The 20,436-nt window shown below is 48.4% G+C and overlaps 1 protein-coding gene across 1 annotated transcript; it reads right to left on the bottom strand.

Moving 5' to 3' along the window:
* Positions 1-5,326: 5,326 nt before the first annotated feature.
* On the bottom strand, positions 5,327-13,603 carry IGFBP3 (insulin like growth factor binding protein 3). The gene is made up of 5 exons (XM_061198355.1): positions 13,057-13,603; positions 9,576-9,802; positions 8,990-9,109; positions 7,817-7,953; positions 5,327-6,767 (listed from the first exon to the last, which is right to left on the bottom strand). Exons 1-4 carry the CDS (start codon positions 13,463-13,465, stop codon positions 7,828-7,830), a joined length of 882 nt encoding a protein of 293 aa, XP_061054338.1. The 5' UTR covers positions 13,466-13,603; the 3' UTR covers positions 5,327-6,767; positions 7,817-7,827.
* Positions 13,604-20,436: the final 6,833 nt, after the last annotated feature.

The following is a 20,436-nucleotide window of genomic DNA, read 5'->3' as shown; positions in this document are numbered from 1 at the left end:
GTGACTGGCAACAGTGTCTCATATTTCTAGTTCCGGTTCCTTTCAAAGGAATCAGGAGTTGATGGGCATTTGGGAGGCAATCTGAGTTAAGAGTCCTTCACGATTCTAGCGCCCCCATCTTTTATTGTTGTTGCGTCCACCTGATTCTCCAGCAACTTCTCAGCAGCTCCCTTGGGTCAGTCCTATTCATAGCGAGGACAGCTCTTTCTGCTTACACGTAGAAGTCATGCACCCACATGTTGAGTATGTAGTCACAACAGCAAGTCCCATGGGTTCACACAGGTCTGGGGGTAAATGGGCTCTGGGGACAGCTCCTGGTGGGACAGAAGGATCTCTCCTCCAGCCATGTTTGGAATCTATTCCACGTCTGATCCAGGCCATAAGCATTATTAATAGGATGGTTTCTGTGGCCGGGTCAGGCCCAGAGCATTGCTGCACTTAGTCTTGACAGCAAGCAGGGGCAGAAGGTCCAAACGGAACCCCTCCCATGAAAATCATCCTGCTTTTCATGCTTTTGCCTCTGTGGGTCTCAATTGGGACAGCACTTCCCTACATCCGCGCTTGGGAAACTCTCAAATCTGAGGCAGGTAGAGCAGTGCTTAGAAGGAAATTTACAGCTATTAAATGCCCCTATTATTTATTAATAGGGGCATTAAAAATCTCAAAAAAACTTTATGACACTGGAAAAGGAAGGCCAAACCAAACCTAAGTCAAGCAGAAGGAAGGAAATAATAAAAATTAGAGTGGAAATAAATGAAATAGAGAACAGAAAATCAACAGAGAAAAATCAAGGAAACCAAAATCTTGTTCTTTGAAAAGATCAACATAATTGACAAACCTTTAGCTATATTGACCAAGAAAAGAGAAAAGACTCAAATAACTAGAATCAGAAATGAAAGAGGGGACATTACCACTGATTTTACAGAAATAAAAAGTATTATAAAGGAATATTATGAACAATTGTACACTAACAAATTGGATTACTGAGATGAAATGGAAACATTTCGAGAAACACATGAGCTACCAAAACTGACACAAGAGGAATTAGACAATCTGATTAGACAAGTGAAATGATTGAATTAGTAGAGAAAAAACTACCCACTAATAAAAGCCCAGATGGCTTCACTGATGAATTCTACCAAACATTTAAAGAATACTAATTCTTTAAAACTCTTCTAAAATTTAGAAGATGAGAAAACACTTCTCAATTCATTTTATGAGCCTACATTCATAAAAGTTTTACCCTGATTCCACACCAAAGACATCACAAGAAAAGACAACTACAGAGCAAAATCTCCTATGAATATGGACACAAAAATCCTCAACAAAATACTAGCAAACTAAGTCCAGCAACATATTAAAATAATCATTCACCATGACCAAGTGGGACTTATCTCAGGAATGCAAGGTTGTTTTAACACCCTAAAATCAATTAATGCAATAAACCATACTAATAAAATAAAAAAACCAAAAATCACATGATCATCTCAATAGACTCAGAAAAAGCATTTGATAATATCCAACACCCTTTCATGATAAAAACACTCAAGAGACTAGGAATAGAAGGAAACCTCCTCAAGCTGACAGAAGGCATCTAGGAAAACACCACAGCTAATGACATAGTTAATGGTGAAAGTCTATATGCTTTCCCCCTAAGATCAGAAACAAGACAAGCATGTCTGCTCTCATGACTTCTCTTCAACACCGTAGCCAGGGAAATTAGGCAAGAAAAAGAAATAAAAGGAGTTCAGATATAGGAAGAAGTAGAACTATATCTGTTTGAAGATGACATGATCTTATACATAAAAAATTCTAAGTAATCCACTAAAAGACTATTAGAACTAATAAATGAGTACAACAACATTGCAGTATACAAGCTCAATATATAAAAATTAATTGTATTTCTGTATGCTTGCAATAAACAATCAAAAAATGAAATTAAGAAAATTTCACTCACAATAGTGTCAACAAGAATAAAATACTTAGTAGTATATTTAACAAAAGAAATACAAAATTTATATTCTGAAAACTACAAAATCTTTTTGAAAGAAATTAAAGAAGATCTAAATAAATGGAAGACACACCATGTTCATGGATCAGAAGACTTGACGTTGTCAACATGGCCATACACCCTAAACTGACCTACAGATTAAGCACAACCCTTTTCCGAATCTCAGTGACTTCTTCGTAGAAACTGACAAGCTGATTTTAAAATTCATATGGAATTGCAAGGGTCACAGAATAGCCAGTGTTTTTATTGAAGTGATACAATACCTTTCCTCTTCTCTTCAAACCTACTTGTTACATTTTTGTTTCCAAAGGAAACTAATCTACTTTTTTGTTTACTTTTTGTTACAACTGTGAATTCATAATGTCCCAGGGTACTGGCCACTCTCTCAGATGATGGGTGACGGTCTGTGTCTACATCTGAAGTTCAAGAACACAGGTGCAGGTGAAGGATGAGCCAGATGGACAGCGTCCAGCACCAGAAGCCTGCGTCTGGTCATTCTCACCCTCCCCGGACCAGGGAGGAGCTCTGGGGGAGGACATTGCTGGTGGTCACTGCCCAGTGTAGAGAGGGAGACCTGGAAGGGATAATCTGAACTTGGTACGTTATCACTGGCGTCTGTCAGTGTCTGCCCTGCCTGGATTTCACTCCTCAGGACACCTGAACCAGGTGTCTGTGTAGGTGTAGGGCAGGTACTGAGGACACTAGTGGGGACAGGGCCACAGCAGCCTGTCCCTTTGGTTTATGCTGCAGTACTGCCGGCTGCCTCCTGCCCCACCCCCTTAAAATCATCTTTGGCTGCCATCTGTCTCCCCAGGGGCTTCACTGTTTCCAATGAACTTGAAATTCTCCTTCAGGAATCCACAGCCACCTTACTGGAGGTGCCTGCGGTGTTTCCGGGGCTCGTCTGATGTGCCTCTCAACCTGAACTTGTACAGAGGTCCCGAGTCCCCCCCAGACTGTCTTCTCCTGTTTGCGTCTTCAGTGGCAATGCTGCTTTAGTTGCTCAGACCCGCTGTCACTCCTGACATTCTACCTCCACCTTCTCACCCTCACATCCAGTCCATGCCTTCTCTGCAAAATACGCGCTGACTGGGCCACACCTCAGCCCCCCAGGGCAGCGCTGGTCTCACCCACACCGTCTCCAGGTGGAGGCCTCCCAGGCCTTGGCTTCTGTGGACCCGCTGGACGAGCCTGTCACAGCTCAACCAGGTCACCCCCCCTCTGCAGCCTCCCAGCCCCCCATTCACTCAGCACAAATGCCAGGGCTCTGGGGTCCCGACCTGCCCCCTCTCCGGCTGCAGCTCCATCCCCCCCCATCCACCCCCTCCTCCTCCTGCCTCTGACAGGGACACCGGGTGGCTCCCCGCTCGGGCTCCGAGGGCCTGCTCCCTCACTGCACCCCTGTCCCCTCTCAGCTAGGCCTTCCTTCACTAGCTTTTCCAAATTAAACAAAAACCCAAAAGTGTGCCTCCCCCCCCACCCGCCAACAACAATAACAACAAAAGAACATTCACTGCAGGCTTTTTAATATTAAAAAGGGGACATACAGGTTCTCAGGTCCGATGCTGAGAATGGTAAAGAGGTTATGATAAGTTTTACCCTGAGACAGACATTGTGAGTCCATTAAAAAAACGCGGAGGTACACTAAAAAAGAAGAAAGTGAGACAGGCTGGGACCTGGGACCGGGGACACTTTGCTGCAGGGCTTGCACCTGCTCAAATGTCTCCTCCAGCAAAAGAATACAAAGAAACTCTAAGGGACTAAAAATAACTGCACGCATGCGCAGTTGGGGGGCAAGTATGAACAATAAGATACAAAAAGGCCACAAACCAGCCTCCCTTTCTCTGGTGCCAGGAGCAAAAGCAGGGTGCTGCACATGATCCCCGCACACAGCACCACCAAGGGGGTGCGCAGATCACCGAAGCCACCCCTCCAGCCCGACCCACCCATCGGCCCCCACTCTCAGCCCAGTTAAGGGACCAGCTCACCCGTGCCTTGGGGAGCGGGCAAGGGCACCGGTTACTTGTCCTCACTCGCTGTCCTGCCGCAGGGGCCCCAGCCTGAATTTCTCATCTGGCCTCTTATCAATTTCTATTACTTGAAAAAGAGTCCAAGGACCCACGTCAATAACAAAGGGTAGGGAAAACAGCAGCAAGGACGCCGCTGGACGTTCCGCGTCCCCCTCTGTTCTCCCGCACACTCATCTCCCAGGGGCCGCGAGTCCCACTGGCTCGCCTCGTTTACTGTGTTTCTCTGCAAGAGCAGTGATCCTGCGTGTTCTGTCCCCTGCGTGCAGACCATGCCAGGACAAAAGCCGGAGACCGTATTGCTGGTGGAACGCGGGGCCGGGAGAGGCGGCCAGGCCACCCCCGAGGTTTGGGGGTACGGCTGGGCCGTGGAGACGAGCTGTGGGAGTGGGAGCCTGAGATGCTCACGGGAGCAGACCCCACCCTCCAACTTTGGAAGCAGATGCTTCCCCCCGGGGCAGTGGGCCACACGGAAGCAGCACACTTTTCTAAATAAAAAGGAATCCATTCATGTTCACTACGGAAGTTGTTGAAACTGTAACGAAATAGACATAAAATAAGGACATTATCTACATTCACAGTGTAACCAGGTTACCGTTTTGGTGCCTTTCTGTTCAGTTTTATGTGTGTGCACATGTATGTGTGTGTACGCAATATAATTGCATTTTGCTCTGCCTTTACCCCACCATGAGCATCTTTCTGTATTATTACCAGCAAACACATTTTAGTGGTGGCATCATATTCCTTTCTATGGATGTATTTCAGTTTAATATCCTCCTGCTCTCTGGGCACATCCCCTATTGTGCCTTTAGGATACGTTTCTGGAGAGGAATGGTTGGTTCAAGGACTTTTGACCATATGAGAAAATGGCCTTTGACAGGTTGCCTCATCACTGAAGCCCCGTTTCGTGACACCCTCGTCAGTACCCGTGATTGGTAATTTCCCAGTGCATTTATTTGCTAGCTGGACCCTGGTAAGCGGTTGCCATAGCAACAGCATGGCGTTGGCCCTGGTGAGTGGGGAGCCCAGATCACTCATTTCTTTGTGCCGTTGGGGGATGGTGGCTACGGACTCACGGTACTTGGGGCTGGTGAACCTGGGAGGACCGCCCAGAACTGGAGGCTCACTGCAGACGTGACGGGTGCCAGCAAGGCCGCAGGCTGGCTCCTTGGGTTCTCTTGCCAGAGATGGAAGCAGGGAAAGTTCCAACTATAGTCGGAACATCACTGCCCTCTGGATTATTTCGTAACACAAAACCCGGAACCGGTCACTAACAAGGGGAAGGGGATTTCTTTATGGTAAAAACTTTATTTACTATTTATAAATACATTGCAAGACGAACTTTTCAAAAATACCTTTTTTTTTTCTCAAAAACTTAATTAAAAAAATAAAGGAAAGCTAATAGGTAGGCAGAACATCTTGAGATCCCTTTGTGTTCTCCAGGAGGGCTGTGTGCAGCGTGCATCCAACCAGAGGCTGCAGTGAGGCGGCTGAGGGCCCCTCCCCACTCTCCTGCCAGACCTGGAGGGTGGCCTCAGGGAGAGTGGCTGCACCCTGGGCACGAGCCCCCTCCCTCCGTCGTGGCCATGTTTATATTCTCTAGCATTGCTTACAGTTCGTCTAGGACTATCTAGTATAGGTGCTATCATATTTGGACGATGACGTATACACTGTGAGCAGTCATGAAGAGGGTATTCTCTCTGCGTGTACGTGTGACTTAGAAAGAAAAGGAGGAAGTCCAAGTGTAGCAAGCAAGGGGGATTCTCTGTGTTCTCCCAGTGTCCTCGACCGGCTCCCCAACAAGCTATTCATCTTCCAGGTTAGATAGAAACATTATTTTTTACATTGTGCCAAGGAGGACAAAAGGGGAGAGATGAAAATAAACCTCTTTTGTCTTTAAGGAGCTTATCCTCAAGAATACACTTGCTCTTGAATTGTTGAGTGGGAAAACACTATTTTCTGCAGTCATTGGAGAACCAGGCTATTATTTGTGATGCCTCTGGCTGTCACCCTGCCTCCCTGCCCCATGGGGCCTCAGCAAAGGCTGTGTCTTCAGGAAGCTGCCTGACAAAGAAGGGTCAGAAATCCCCACCTCTGTAGGTTCCCAGAGTTCCCTAGAACATTCTTGGTCATTATTATTATTATTTTTTTTGTGCAAGATTCCACCTTATTCTCTCCACTAGTTTCCAAGCAGTGCAGGTCCCTTGAAGATACAAAATATCTTCTTGGTCCAGGGACCCTGGCCCTTGCTTCAAAGATGTAGCTCCAGGTGGGTGCGTCGTGATGTGCAGGCATCAGAGGGCAGGGCGTTCCTCTTCTCGATGAGGCCTTGTCTCATCTTACATGTGGGGACGAAGCGCGCGTCTACATAAGCAACACCGTCGCTAAGGCATGAAGTGGAGGGTTGGCTGCATCGGCAAACACGTGGGGAGGGTTCCAGGGCGGTGTGAGCTACGGCCGTGCCGTGCTTGAGCTTACAGGTATTTTTATAGGAAGCAACAAGAAGAATCAAACTGCGTTTCACTGACTACTGGAAAGTGGAAAGATGCCAAGTTCACCATTTGGAAGAAAACTAGGCATTTCAAACATCTCTTTCTAAACTTTGGTTTAAAAAAAAAAAAAAATCAATTCACCACAAAAAGAAATCGAAATCGAGGCTGTGGCCAGCTGCTGATCATGTCCTTGGCAGTCTTTTGTGCAAAATAAGGCATATTTGAGCTCCACATGAACTAAAACAGAAAGAAAAAGGAATGTATTGAAATAACTCCCCCCAAATCAAAAGGGCTCAGTGCCCACGCTGGGACCATCAGGCATGATACCCAGGCAATTGGCAGGGTGGAGGCTCATTCCACACTTTTTAACAAAGCAGAGAACACCATGAGACGCCCACGGTGTTCACTAACATAATCATCCTAAAATTACAATTATTTTTTCCAACTTGCAAGGAAACAGAACTTATCACTAAAAATGACAGTTTCTTCTGTTTACTTAAATTTGTCTTGAGACGATGAAATACATTTATCTTTTTTCCCCCAATAGCTCTCTCATTTATGAAAAAAGATTTTTAAATATGATTTCGTTCTTCCACGTGATGGTCTGAAATTTCATTTTCATGTTAGATTTAAATAAACTTTATTAACATGCTATTTATCATAGACTCTCAGAATAGCCAGAATGTATTTCACTGGAAAGAAAAAGCCACGTCTTTTAGAAACACACTCCTTTAACAAGTTCTTTTGGATGAAAACAGTTTACATGTGAAGATAAATGAACCATCAGGCTCATGGGGGGAAAAGCTTAACTTTGGAAATCTTACGTTGTGTATGAATGTTTAAGTGTTCTAAGTTCTTTAAAACGAGGCAATGCCATATTTAAAATGGATAACCAACAAGGACCTACTGTAAAAGCACAGGGAACTCTGCTCAATATTCTGTAACAACCTAACTGGGAAAAGAATTTGTGAAAGAATAGATACATGTATGTGTATAACTGAATCACTCTGTTGTACACCTGAAACTAACACAACATTGTTAATCAACTACACTCTAATGTAAAATAAAAAGTTAAAAAAAAATGAGGCTAAGTATCTCTAAGACAACCTGGCCACAGACCCTCTTTCCTGCTCTGGTTTGGGCGGGTTGAGGGCTCCTGTCTCGTGTGGGTCTGTCCTCCAGGCCAGTGCCGCTTCTGGGTCGCCAGCCCCTGGGATCTATAGATGCCCCTCCCACCAGGCTGGGTCCCGCGCCCCCCCCCGATCCCACCGGTGCCCGGGGCTTACGTGGCCGCAGTCTACTTGCTCTCCATGCTGTAGCAGTGCACGTCCCCTTTCCCCTTCACGTCGAAGCCCGGGAGGGGCTGCCCGTACTTATCCACGCACCAGCAGAAGCCCCGCTTCCTTCCTTTGGAAGGGCGGCACTGTGGGCAGAACACAAATGATCCAGTGAGCCCCGGGGAGGCCCCGCCGAGGGGGGTCCTGACGAGGGGGGCAGGGGGTCAGCACCCAGGACGGTTTCCCAGCACGGCCTCTGCTGTGCTGAGGAAGCACAACTGATCAAGGCCTTGTGTGCACAGCGCGTGTCTGGGAGCACGTTGGACACGTATGAGTGCCCCAAGAAAGCAGGGGTCCTGGTGGTTTTGTGTCCCTCAGGGTCTCGCTGGGGTGGACATTGGACCTAGTTGGTCCTACAGGTCTATCTGCTGAATGGGGGGAATGATAATGTCCCATCTGCCCTGTGCTTGTCACATTTGGGTCTTTCAGAGCACACCCCGAACTGTGTATATGGTACCTTCTAAGGGTGAGTTTGCTGAATAAGTGACTGACAGAAATATACGAAAAGGCAAAGAGACCAGTGGCCACTGAACAGGATGGGGCCCTCTAATCGAGGCCACTCCCACCAACACTTTGAACATGGCCCTGTGTTCTGTGACTAATCCCGTAGATACTGAGGTAGGAGTCATCCAATTAGAAGGTCCATTGAGATGCTCCCAGAGCGTGATCTGAAATCTACAGAGGTACACTCACTATGCCTTAAAATAACAATGTATCTGATCCTTTACAGCGGGTCACCATCAAGAAGGCATGGGTGTGGAAGGGACCAACATGGGACCTCAGGGTAAACTTCCTGCCATAGGACCTCACGTCAGGCTTCTTGGAAATTCTCTACAATAGTTAATAAAAATATCCCTCCACGGTGCAGTGCTAACGTGTCTGGGTCCCTCTATGGCTAGTAAAGGGCTCCAGGGAGGCCTGGCATTGCTCTGTGGGTCGGGAGGGAGGAGCGGACAGTGGGAAGATACCAGGATTTAGGGATTTAGAGGAAGCCCCTCAGAGGTCGTGGATGTGGCAGGAACTGGAAGCAACGGCTGCAGCCAGAGGACTTGGTGGAGGGCTGGTCTCTCCTCCGCATAAGCGGGTGGTGGGAGAGAAAGGAGCTGCGCGGGCAGCGCTCACCTGCTTTTTCTTGTAGAAGCCCTTCTTGTCGCAGTTGGGAATGTGGATGCCCCTGGGGCTGAGCATATTCAGGAACTTGAGATGGTTCAGCGTGTCCTCCATTTCCCGGCGGCAGGGCCCCTGGGGAGAAAACACGGGTTACCTGGGAACTCCCTGCCTGACAAAACCCTGCAACGCCCAGGGAACCGGCCATGTGCTCCTGAGCGTCTTTTGCCCGACTTAGCTGTCACCGTTCCCACGCAGCTGCCAACCAGGGCTCCCTGTCTCTCTTGTGATTCCCCAGAGCAAGGCACAGAACTGGGACGGGGACCCACAGGCCAGGACACTCAGAGGCCAAGTGAACACCTCTTGCGAGAACACCTCTCTGCCCTGCAGGGGCCTGGAGAGCAGCACAGCGGTTCTCAGGAGACCTCTACCATAGGGGAGGGTCAATATCCCTTCTGTAAGGAGGGGCTCTTGGCTGCCCGCTGAATCAGCAGGACCAGCGGCATAACTGCCGGGGCTCTTGAGTAAAGGGCAACCCTGTGATCTCCAGATGCCCAGGCCGGGCAGCCCCACCCCCATCAGCAAGAGGAAAAGCGCTCACGTATTCCGTCTCCCGCTTGGACTCGGAGGAGAAGTTCTGGGTGTCTGTGCTCTGAGACTCATAGTCGACCTTGTAGCGCTGGCTGTCCTTGGCGTGTCCTTTCTTGATGACGTCCATCTTGGTGTGGACGGGGTGGAATTTGGAGTCGGGCACCCTGTGCGTGCCGGTCAGGGCCTGGTTCTCTGTGCTCCCCATGCTGTGGTCTTCCTCTGACTCGCTGCCATTTCCTTGAAAGACACAAGGGAGACACAGACTTGAGGGTCATTGACATTTAACGACGAAATCTTACCGTTTTGACCAAGTCCGAACCAAATGGAAATGTGATTCAACAATTCCGAGTAAGTTTGGAAAAACACCTTGGTAAAGTATTATTCCATAATACTAATGGTGAATGGTAGGTACTCCCTCGGTCTCAAGAAGGCATCTTTTAAAAATGAAAACTGCAGGGCTTTCCTGATGGCGCAGTGGTTGAGAATCTGCCTGCCAATGCAGGGGATACGGGTTTGAGCCCTGGTCTGGGAAGATCCCACATGCCGCGGAGCGACTAGGCCCGTGAGCCACAGCTACTGAGCCTGCGCGTCTGGAGCCTGTGCTCCGCAACGAGAGGCCGCGATAGTGAGAGGCCCGCGCACCGCAATGAAGAGTAGCCCCCACTCGCCGCAACCAGAGAAAGCCCTCGCACAGAAACGAAGACCCAACACAACCCCCAAAAATAAAATAAATAATAATAAAAAATGAAAACTGACATGTGCTATTACAAAGTAGGTGCACTGAAGAAAAATGCTTTTCATGCTCTCAGCTTTCAAGTACCTCTCATCCTCCACCAGGAGGGGGCAGACCCGAGCCAGGGAAGGCTCCGAGGCCCACTCAGAAATCCCTCAGGGATGCCCCAGTGCGGGCCTCCCACGTGTGCACTTGTGGACAAGCACATCCCCTGCCCCGCCCGGCCCTGCTGAATCAGAAGCGCTGGGGCGATGACAGAAACCTGGGAGGCAGCAAGCCCCAGGGATTCTGATTCCAGCCCCTCCTAAGTGCCACCAGGCAAAGGGCTCAGATGGGGAAACTGAATTCTCCACAAAGCGCCTTTGCCTCAGGCCCCTGGACTCATGAGGCATGTTTGGTAGTGTTTCATAGGTCTCGCTGTCACATCTCTCACTGTCCGTGCAGGGTCTGGAACACCCAGAAGAGCTGCACGGACCCTGCGGATCCTGGGGCACTGTCCTGGGTGAGTCCTTCCTTCCTTGTTTGCACAGGAGCAAATGGGATGAGGACATCACCAAACAAGGCTTACAATCCTTTGTGCCAAAGAGCTTCACTCTGAAAAGGAAGCCACTTCCTGCAGATCTCTGATTGTAATCAAACTAATGAAGACACACTTGCTATTGATATTGGAATGTCCACAGCGTCACTGGGATTTGAAGTATACTGACTAAATGTGCAGCTGATATGGAAGCAGAATGCTCTCTGTTCCTTTTCCAGGATGAACTTGGGCCGGCTAAGGGAGAAGGGCCAGTGGGGAGCCCCTTCCTCTTGCCTGGTTCTATGCAGCCAGGTAACTGTCATAGAATGGCTTCACTCTGATGAGCAGAGTCCTGATGTCTCCCCCTCCCAGGTGGGGCTCAGTTCGCTATCTGATCCCGCATCTACTACACCTGGGGTGCCAAGCGCACTGCTCCAGCTGACCTGTTCTCTACCCTCCCGAGATCTGGCCCATCAAGGCGGCAGCCTGCTCACCTGCCTGGAAGCCTGCCAAGGCCTCTGGCTCTAGGCTCCGAGGAACAAATGTCTAGCTCTGGCTTGGAGAATGCTTCTGGAGGGTTGAGAAGGGCTGAAAGATACTCTGCTTCGGTTGCAGAAGCCCTGCTCTCTCCTGGAGGCATCTCGGGCAGGTGCGCTCACAGGGGTGTTTGGGGAAGTCCCCGTTCTCTCTGGGTTTCGATTTCCTCACCCGGGAAAAGCAACAGTTCCATGAGGAGGAGAAGTTGCAAAGTTCCCAAGGGGTCTGGTGTTTGGAGAAGCACAAATTCATCCAGCCCAGCAACCGACAGAGTAAGTTTTTAATTGGTAGAATTTAGTTTCAATTTCCTTTAATCTTAGTTTTATTTTTTGTTTTCTTTTTCAGGGAAGTACTGGGGCAAAGGGGATGCTAAGAATATGTAAATGAATATATTTGCATTTCTTTTCCAAGAACTCTGAGTAATTTCTTAAACTTCCTTGGTTTCTTTCTAATGCCTGCTGAGAGAGGGAGAGAAAACCGTTCCATTTAAGCCACAGATAATTTTCTTAAACTTTTGACTGTTATTTAAATTTACCCCCCCCAAGTGGATTTTAGAAGTCACTTAGATCTTTTCATAATTTTATAATAAACCACATCAACCTATACTATGGAGCTACTACGACAGTAATCATAATTCCCATTAAAGTCCAGCCAAAAGTTACAATATCTATAAAAACTTCTAAGATCACTTTCTGAAGATCCAAAAATGAACGGTAACAATGAAGTGCATACACAGCAAATGCCCCAACTGCCCTGAGAGACAAATGCATCCAGCAATTCTGTCTACTAAAGCCAGTATATGTTTTAGGCAGTTGTAATTTTACCTTTCCACGAGTCTTGAAAGGAAATAGCCTCACCTAGGAGTGGAAATCTGCAGATAGGGAAATTATAAGGGGATTTCCATCCTTCTAGCCCCAGATGGGGGCTAGCTCACGATGGTCTGTCCAGCTGGTGGCTGGAGATGAGGGCTTTATCTCCTAGCCTTCAGCGACGCGGGAACTTCATTCTCATACCTGAGTGAGGCTGGCTAAGCATGCTTGAAATTTAGAGGAACACCTGCCAACTCCAGAGCCACTTCTTTCTGAACGTCAGGTTGTCCGACCCGGTTCCCACCTCGCTGCTTTTGGGACACCCCCGGGCCTGAAACTGCTTTGCAAACCGTAAGTCTGTGTAAATCAGTATTTTTAAAGCCAGGTACCATTTCCTACAACGTCCCTGCCCACCTTCCCCGTCCAAATCCGCCCTGGCCCATTCCCTGCGCCCCCGGCCGCGCAAGCATCCTCGGCATGGACACGCTCGCTCTTCGTTCGTGGGAAAGAGAAGTCGCGGTCCGGAATGGGGCCGCACAGTACACGCCCACGTTTCGGCGCGGCGCCTGCATGAATGGCTTGAGAACCTCCTCCGTCCAGGATCTCTCCATTTACCGTTAACCTCTGCATCCGCTCCCTCCCTGCCCAGGAAATCTATAACCCATTTTCACCGAAAGCGCTTTACAATTTACAAGAACTCTGCACTCAAAGAACGGAGCGAGTAGAGGGCCGGTTGCGGAGGGTCCCTCAGGCGAGCGCCCTCGCCTCGCGGGGCTTCAGCTTCCCCACGTACAACCCTTGGGGTGGGAAGAGCAGCGAAGTCTCCACAGAGGTACCACCTGTGGCCTTGGCCGAGGGGCGCGCTTCGGCGGCGCACCTGGCGTGGGTAGCTCACCTGGCGCGGGCGTTGCGGGCAGCAGGTAGGCGCGCAGGCGGCCGGCGGCGCTGGCGTTGGCGCACAGCCCGCGGCCGTCCAGCAGCGCTTGTAGCGGGCGCGGCTCGCCGGGCGGCGGCTGGCAGCGGAGGCCGGAGCCGCAGCGCTCGGTGTAGACGCCGCAAAGCTGACCCTCGCGCAGCGCGCACGTCAGGCAGCAGCCGCAGCCCGGCTCGCGCACAAGCTCGGCGCACGGGGGCGCAGGAGGAGGCGGCGCGCACTGGGCCAGGGCACGCGCGTCGCACGGCTCGCAGCGCACCACGGGGCCGGTGCCCGCAGCGCCCGCGCCGGCCCGTGCCGCTGGCGGCCCGTGGAGCAACGCCAGCGCGGTCAGAGCCGCAGTCCAGAGCGCGGGGCGCGCCCGTAGCATGGCACCCGTCGCGGGGGCCCGATGCTGGGCCGGCCGGGGGACGCGGGGACGGGTCGACAGCGAGCGGCGCGAGGATGTGGGAGCGTAGCACGAGAAGCCCAATCCTCAGCGCGGAGCAGCCGCGCTCGCATCTGGGCGGCCTGGGTGCGCCAGCCGCTATATAGAAGCCGGGTGGCCGAGGACACGCCCCGGAACGGCGCGCCGTCTGCGGGGAGGGGGGCGGGGGCGGGCCGGCGCGGACCCGGCTCCCCGGGCCCGCGCCTCGCCCTGTGCGGCCTGGCGGAGTGCGGGGGCGCGTAGCGCGCGGCCGCCCGCGCACCTGCTTCGCTCGCTCATGCCCGGCGCCCCCCCCACACCCCCCCACCCCTCGGTCCCCGGGAACTCGGCAGCACCACCACCCCGCCGTCCCAGGTGCCTCCGGCCACCCAGGCACCTCGGCCACCCCGGCATCTCCGGCGCCCCAGGCCACCCCAGCGCCCCCGACCTTGCCCACCCCGTTGCAGCCGCCCTTCTCCCTTTGCGCCCCAGGTTGAGGTCGATCCGTGGCGAGATGGTGTCAGGGAAACTGGTGAGCGCAGCTCTTCACCGTGTGTACTTGGCAAAGTTTTGCAAAATTTAATTCCTTGGGTCGGGGGATGAATTTCTGAATGAGGATACCCTATTCGCATCGGGGTCTCGGGGAGCCGAGGACTCGGGGTTTTATCATTAGCACCTACCTTCCCTCCACAAATGCGCATCTGCAGGTGCGCACGTGGTTTTCGTCCTTTCCACGTAACTTCTCAAAGCGGTGAGGGCTCACACTTGCTGTCTGTACGCAAGCACCTGGTTAGCAAAGTGGGCCGGCGGCGAGTGGGGCCTTAGCAGGGCTTGTCAGAGATTTGACATCACGCCTGTTTTTGTTTTAGGCATTGTTTTCAAATAGAGCTTACATTCACCACAAAAGAATATAAAAAACAATAAAGCCAGCACTGCTGAAGCGTGATTAATAACCTAAGTCCTTAAAATTGGTGACTTTCACTATCATTTTTTCAGGTCACTTTGTATTCCTGTACTAAGTTTCCTGCGGTGCGTTGAAGCGGAGACTTTGGGATTCTCGCTCATCTGTGAAATGTAAACACTTTGCACTAGTGGGGGGAAGTCCGAGAGCACAATTGCGCCGGGAGGTCTCGGTGAATCTGGTGGGCCGGCTCCGTGCGGGTCTTTTCAACTGTGTCTGCGCGCCCCTTCCCTAGGTGACCAACAGAGGACGCCAGTGGTCCAGGATTGAATTTGGAATTACACTTTCAAGGCTCTTACAAAGAGCGTGTGGATCAGCGGTGGGAAGCGGCGAGACCACGTAGAAAACGGATACTTGCCCCAGGAGGAGGATAGGTGTCTAGGAGGAGCCTTTTGCAGTTTGCAGTAGAAACAGCAAATCAGGACCTCCTTGCATTCCCTCCTCCACCCCGGGCAGAGCTCTGCGCAGCCGTGGGTGAAGTTAACATGGTCTCTACTCTGTGTGTGTCCGTGTATGTGTGTATATATATATGTATATATCACCATACATCGCCTCCTTTTAGTAAATTGGGAAGGCCAATTTACTCCTAGCAAATAAACAAATAAATAATAAAATAATAGTAATAATTGAGGCTTTACAAAGGAGAACAGATGAAAGGCAAACAGAGAGGGTCTTGTCTCCCCCGGCCCGCAAAGGCACAGCCCCTCATGTCCCTGTCGCGCCCCACCTCCTTCCCCAGCACTCAGGCTAGATTGCCCTGTTTACTGTGAACTGTGCCATAACCATCGCTGTCTATTCCCTTTCTCTTGTACCACTCCTTGTACCTGTATGTTATCTGCTTTGACAGCCAAGAACAGGGTCTCCAATTTCATTGGAAAATTGAAACAAAACATGTGTTCCTTAATAGCTAACCGTGGGGAACTTGACTCTGATATTCCGGTCGGTTTCTGTATCAGAAGATTCTTGGGGTGGCAGGTCCGCCTCTGTTTAGCACAGTGTTATACCCGGGGCTGAGCTGGTCTTTGGTCAGTGTGACACTTCTTATCAGCATTATCTATTTTATTTTATTTTTGGCTGCCTTGGGTCTTTGTTGCTGCACACGGGCTTTTCTCTGGTTGCGGCGAGTAGCGGGGTCTACTCTTCGTTGCGGTGCACAGGCTTCTCATTGCGGTGGCTTCTCTTTTTGGGAGCACGGGCTCTAGGTGGGCGGGCTTCAGTAGTTGTGGCACACGGACTCAGCAGTTGTGGCTCGCGGGCTCTAGAGCGCAGGCTCAGTAGTTGTGGCGCACGGGCTTAGTTGCTCCGCGGCATGTGGGATCTTCCCGGACCAGGGCTCGAACCCGTGTCTCCGCCATTGGCAGGCGGAGATTCTTAACCACTGCGCCACCGGGGAAGCCCCTACCAGCATCACCATCTAAGTAGCGGACAAGGGAAGCCCAGGGAGAATGTCTAAAGTCACAGACGGCGCCGTGCAGTTGGAGAAAAGGTGAGTGTTCTGCGCGGAGTCCCTAGGGGGCGCCTAAGCGTCAGGATGTCTCTGAACAAGCCAGAGACCAAAAAAACTAAAGGTTACACTGTAACTTGCAATAACATTCCACAACAGCGTTTTATAGACTCTCATGACCTTTCTCGTGAAATCTTGCAAAGTAAATCTGGGGCAGTGATGTGGGGAGAATTGTGTTTCAATTTTTAGTCATTTTCATTTCACAAAACTGCAGGGAACCACAATCCCCTCCTCCCCCCACCATGGAATGTAGTTGTTGCAGGGAAGACTTGGGGACTTGGATGGGATAAAACTTAATTTTGTGGCATTCTAGTTAATTTTGTCAAACTACCAATTTATCTGGCGTTTGTGGTTATTAACATAAAGTGGTCAGTAGGAAAGATGGCTTTTCCCCTGGTGAAGGTACTTGGCATAAATTGCTGAATAATTGTAAAGTAGCAGGCAACCATTGGCATAACAGGCAGGCGACAGGATGGGATATATCCCTTTTCACTAACAAAATTCAGTTGGCCTGATTATGAGGGGTGATTGCTGGGGTCAGCCTGGTTATCTTCACCTCATGACAGAAGCCACTCATTTCTTGGAGCAGCTCACAGGCACCTTGTCTCCATATGACGTCCACTTCCCTTGCTTCTCTTCTGCCCTAGCTGGACACACCACCCTATGGTCTCTCTCCCTGCCCCTAGCAGCAAGCCTTCTCTTCTGCGTCCCAGAGGTGTGGCTGTCAGGTTTACCTACCACAGTAGACTCTGAACAGAAATGTCCTAACTCCTAGAGGGGAGTGATGTTATGGACCTAGTTTCAGGGATCGGTGCCACTCTGCCTAAAGCTTTGCCATTTCCCGCTAGAGGAGGTGTGGGTGGGGAAAGGGAACCTAATTTCCCCTCCATCAGATGGCCTGCTAGGTAAGTCTCCTGCGTTTGGGGATGCATTAGGACATTACTGCTGAGAAGAACACTAGAAATGACCCTAACCTACAAATGACACCATTAAGAGTTTATCTGTCCACAAACCGAGCACTTCCATGTGCTGGCCACAGGGTCTCACAGGCTGTCTGGAGAGACTGATGGGGACCAGGCAGTGGTGTGCAGTGTGCCCATGAGAAACACAGAAGAGTTGACCAAGTGTGTCTGTGACCCAGGGGAGGGGGCACAGACTCTCCTATGTGGTCGAAAGGAGCTTCAGAGAGGTGAGTTGAGTCTTAAGGAGGGGTATGAGCGTGCAAGGACCGCAGCTCTGTGTGCCTGGAGGGATGAGGGAGGCCTTGGAATGGACAGCATGAGTGTTGGCATGTGTCTTTCAGAGGAGGTGGAATTCTGAGAGGGAAGCTTGATAAAGTGGATTGGGAAAGTGGCACCCGTGGCATTAGAGCCGGGGACTTCAGAGTTAGTGCCATCCTGCTTGGTCTGACAATTTGGAGATGGATGAAGGGCTTCCAGAGAAAGGGCTTGGGCACGTTGTAAGCAGAAGACAAGCCTTCTGGGATCCCACCCGGTGGAAGGCAGGTTTCTGTTCAGCACAGTGATTCCCTGTCCACAGCCTTTTCTCTCACAATAGCATTGCTGTTCCCATGGGCACTGGCACCCATGCCTGTGTAGTCATTTACAGGGCAAGGGCTGTTTCTCTGTTCTGGTCATTCACAGGGGGCCAATTCCTGAGTCTGTCTCAGATCCAGCTTTTGTTCAAGGCTGGAACTTTGGGAACTAAGAGGGAGATTGGGACCTTGATCACAGGAGACCTGAGTGTTTGCCCACCTGCTGGCTCACTCCTCCCCTTGCTAGCTTCTGACCCGGAGCAGGTTCTGAACCTTGATTCCAAGACCAGGAAAGATCACTGCTGTGTATCTCATGGCATCCATGGAAGGATTAGGTCTTGGACACAGTAATGCCAGTACGTGGGAGGTCAAATTTTATTCCTGTATTCACAGAGCCACCTGAACAAACCTCAGAGGATTTATTCTCAAATGGATTCCAAACCAGAGCCCCCTGCTCCAGACTCCTGACTCGTTAGTTCAAATGTTAACATGTTTCCAGTTGCTGCTCTCTTTGGGGATGGTATGCAGCGGTCAAACTGGCCATGGGCATAATAGGGTCTTTCCCTGGCCAATAGGGAGCAAGGAAGATTTGGGGGGGCATTTTCCATTCAGCTGGTTTGCCTCTGGCACTGACACCAATCCTGTCACCTCCCAACCAGTGATCTCCTTTCTGTTACTCTAGTTTGCATTTTCTAGAATCTTATATGAATGGAATCATACAGTATGGACTCTTTTCGTCTGGCTTCTGTTACTCAGCTAATTATTTTGAGATTTATCCCTGTTGAGGCAGGGAAGAATAAATAGTTCACTTCTTTTGTTGTTGAGTTGAATCCCATTGTATACATACAACCCTGGTTTTTTAAATCTATTAACTTGTTGATGTATATTTGAGTTGTTTTCATTTTTTGGCTATTAAACATAAAACTTCTGTGAACATTCATGTACAGATATTTGTATGGATGCAAGTTTTCAGTTCTCCTGGATAAATACTAGTAGTGGAATATCTGGATTATATGATATATAATCATATATATATAATATATATAAAATATCATATATGCCCAGACATTTATATATATTCATATATAGAATATGTATACACATATATGTGTGTGTGTGTGTATATATATATATATATACTTGATGTTTTATGAAATTGACAAATTGTCAAACTGTTTTCCAGAACGTTTGTATCATTTTACATTCCCACCAGCAGTATATGAGAGTTACAGTTGCCAACACTTGGGATGGGCAGTCTTTTTAATTTTAGCCATTCTATTAGTTAAGTAGTGGTATCTCATTTTGATTTTAATTTGCATTGCCTTAATGACTACAGAAGTTGAGCATTTGTCTTGTGCTAATCTGTCATCTGTGTATCTTCTCTCTTCTGAAGTGTCTGTTCAAATTTTTGCCCATTTAAAAAATTGGGCTGTTTGTTTTCTTACTGAGTTTTGAGATTTCTTTATACATTTTGGATACAAGTCCTTCTTTACTGGATATATTATTTGCTGGATATATTATCTCCCAATCTATGGCTGGTCATTTAAATTTTTAACAAGATATTATGAAGAGTGAAAATTTAAATTTTGATGAAGTACAGTTTGTCCTTTTTTCTTTTATAAATTATGCTTTTAGTGTTATGTTTAAGAAATCTTTGCCCAACCCAAGGTCACACACCAAGGGTTTATCTTGTTTTCTTTTAAAAGTTTTGTAATTTTACCTCTTACATTTAAGCCTATGGTCCATCTTGAGTTAATTTTCAGATTTGGTGTGAGGTATGGATTGAAGTTATATGGATATCCTATTTCCAGCATCATTTTCTGAAGACTATCCTCCACCGAACTGCTTTTATGCCTTTGTTGAAAATCAGTTGCCTATATATGTGTGGGTATATTTTTTGGTTCTCTATTCTCTTCCATTGATCTATTTATTATGCCAGTATCACACTGTTTTCATTACTGTAGTTCTATAATAATCTTAAAATCAGAGAGTGCTAGTCCTCCAAATTTATTCTTTTTTAAAAAAAAATTGTTTTGACTCTTTTAAGTCAGAATTTTCACATGAATTTTAGAACCAAATTTTCAATATAGATAGATCTATCTATATATATCTAGATATCTATATCTATATCTGTATATATCTACCAGCATTTTGGCTAGGATTTCTCTGATTCTAGAGATCAATTTGGGAAGAATTGACCTCAATAATACTGGGTCTTCAGACTCATGAAGACAGTGTATATATCCATTTATTTTTCAGCGTATAAGTCTTGCATGTGTTTTGTCATACGTATTTCTAAGTATTTCATATTTTTGGATACAATTGTAAATGGTATATTTTTAAGATTTAAATTTCTAAGTTTTTATCGCTAGTATACAGTTGATTTTGGTATATTGATTTTGTATCCTGCAAATGTGCAAAACTCATTTATTAGTTCTAGTGGTTCTTTTTTTTTTTTTAGTTCTAGTAGTTCTATTATGTATTATGTCATCTGTGAATAAAGAAGTTTTACTTTTTTTTCCAATCTGGATGCCTTTTATTTCTTTCTCTTGCCTTGTAACACTGGCTGGAACTTCTAGTATGATGCTTGATTGGAATGGTAAAAGAGGACATCCTGTTGTGTTTCTGATCTTGGGGGAAAAGCGTTCAGACTTTTATAATCAAGTATGATATAAGCTGTCGGTTTTGCATGGATGACAATTATCAGGATGACAAAGTTCCTCTCCCTATTTTGCATAGAGAGCATTTTATTAGGAATGGATGTTGACTTTTGTTCAATGCCTTTACTGCATCTATGGAAATGATCATATAGCTTTTCTTTCTTAGGTTATTAATGTGGTGAATTACATAGAATTATTTTCAACTGTTAAACCAGCCTTGCATTCTTGGGATAGCACACACCACCCCAATCTCTTCCCTTAGCCCCTTGGTCTTAT

This window comes from Eubalaena glacialis, chromosome 8, assembly GCF_028564815.1.
Source record: "Eubalaena glacialis isolate mEubGla1 chromosome 8, mEubGla1.1.hap2.+ XY, whole genome shotgun sequence".
In the NCBI taxonomy this organism is placed as follows: Eukaryota; Metazoa; Chordata; class Mammalia; order Artiodactyla; family Balaenidae; genus Eubalaena; species Eubalaena glacialis.
Note: the sequence above shows the minus strand (reverse complement) of the source record. Positions and strands in the feature narration are given on the sequence as shown.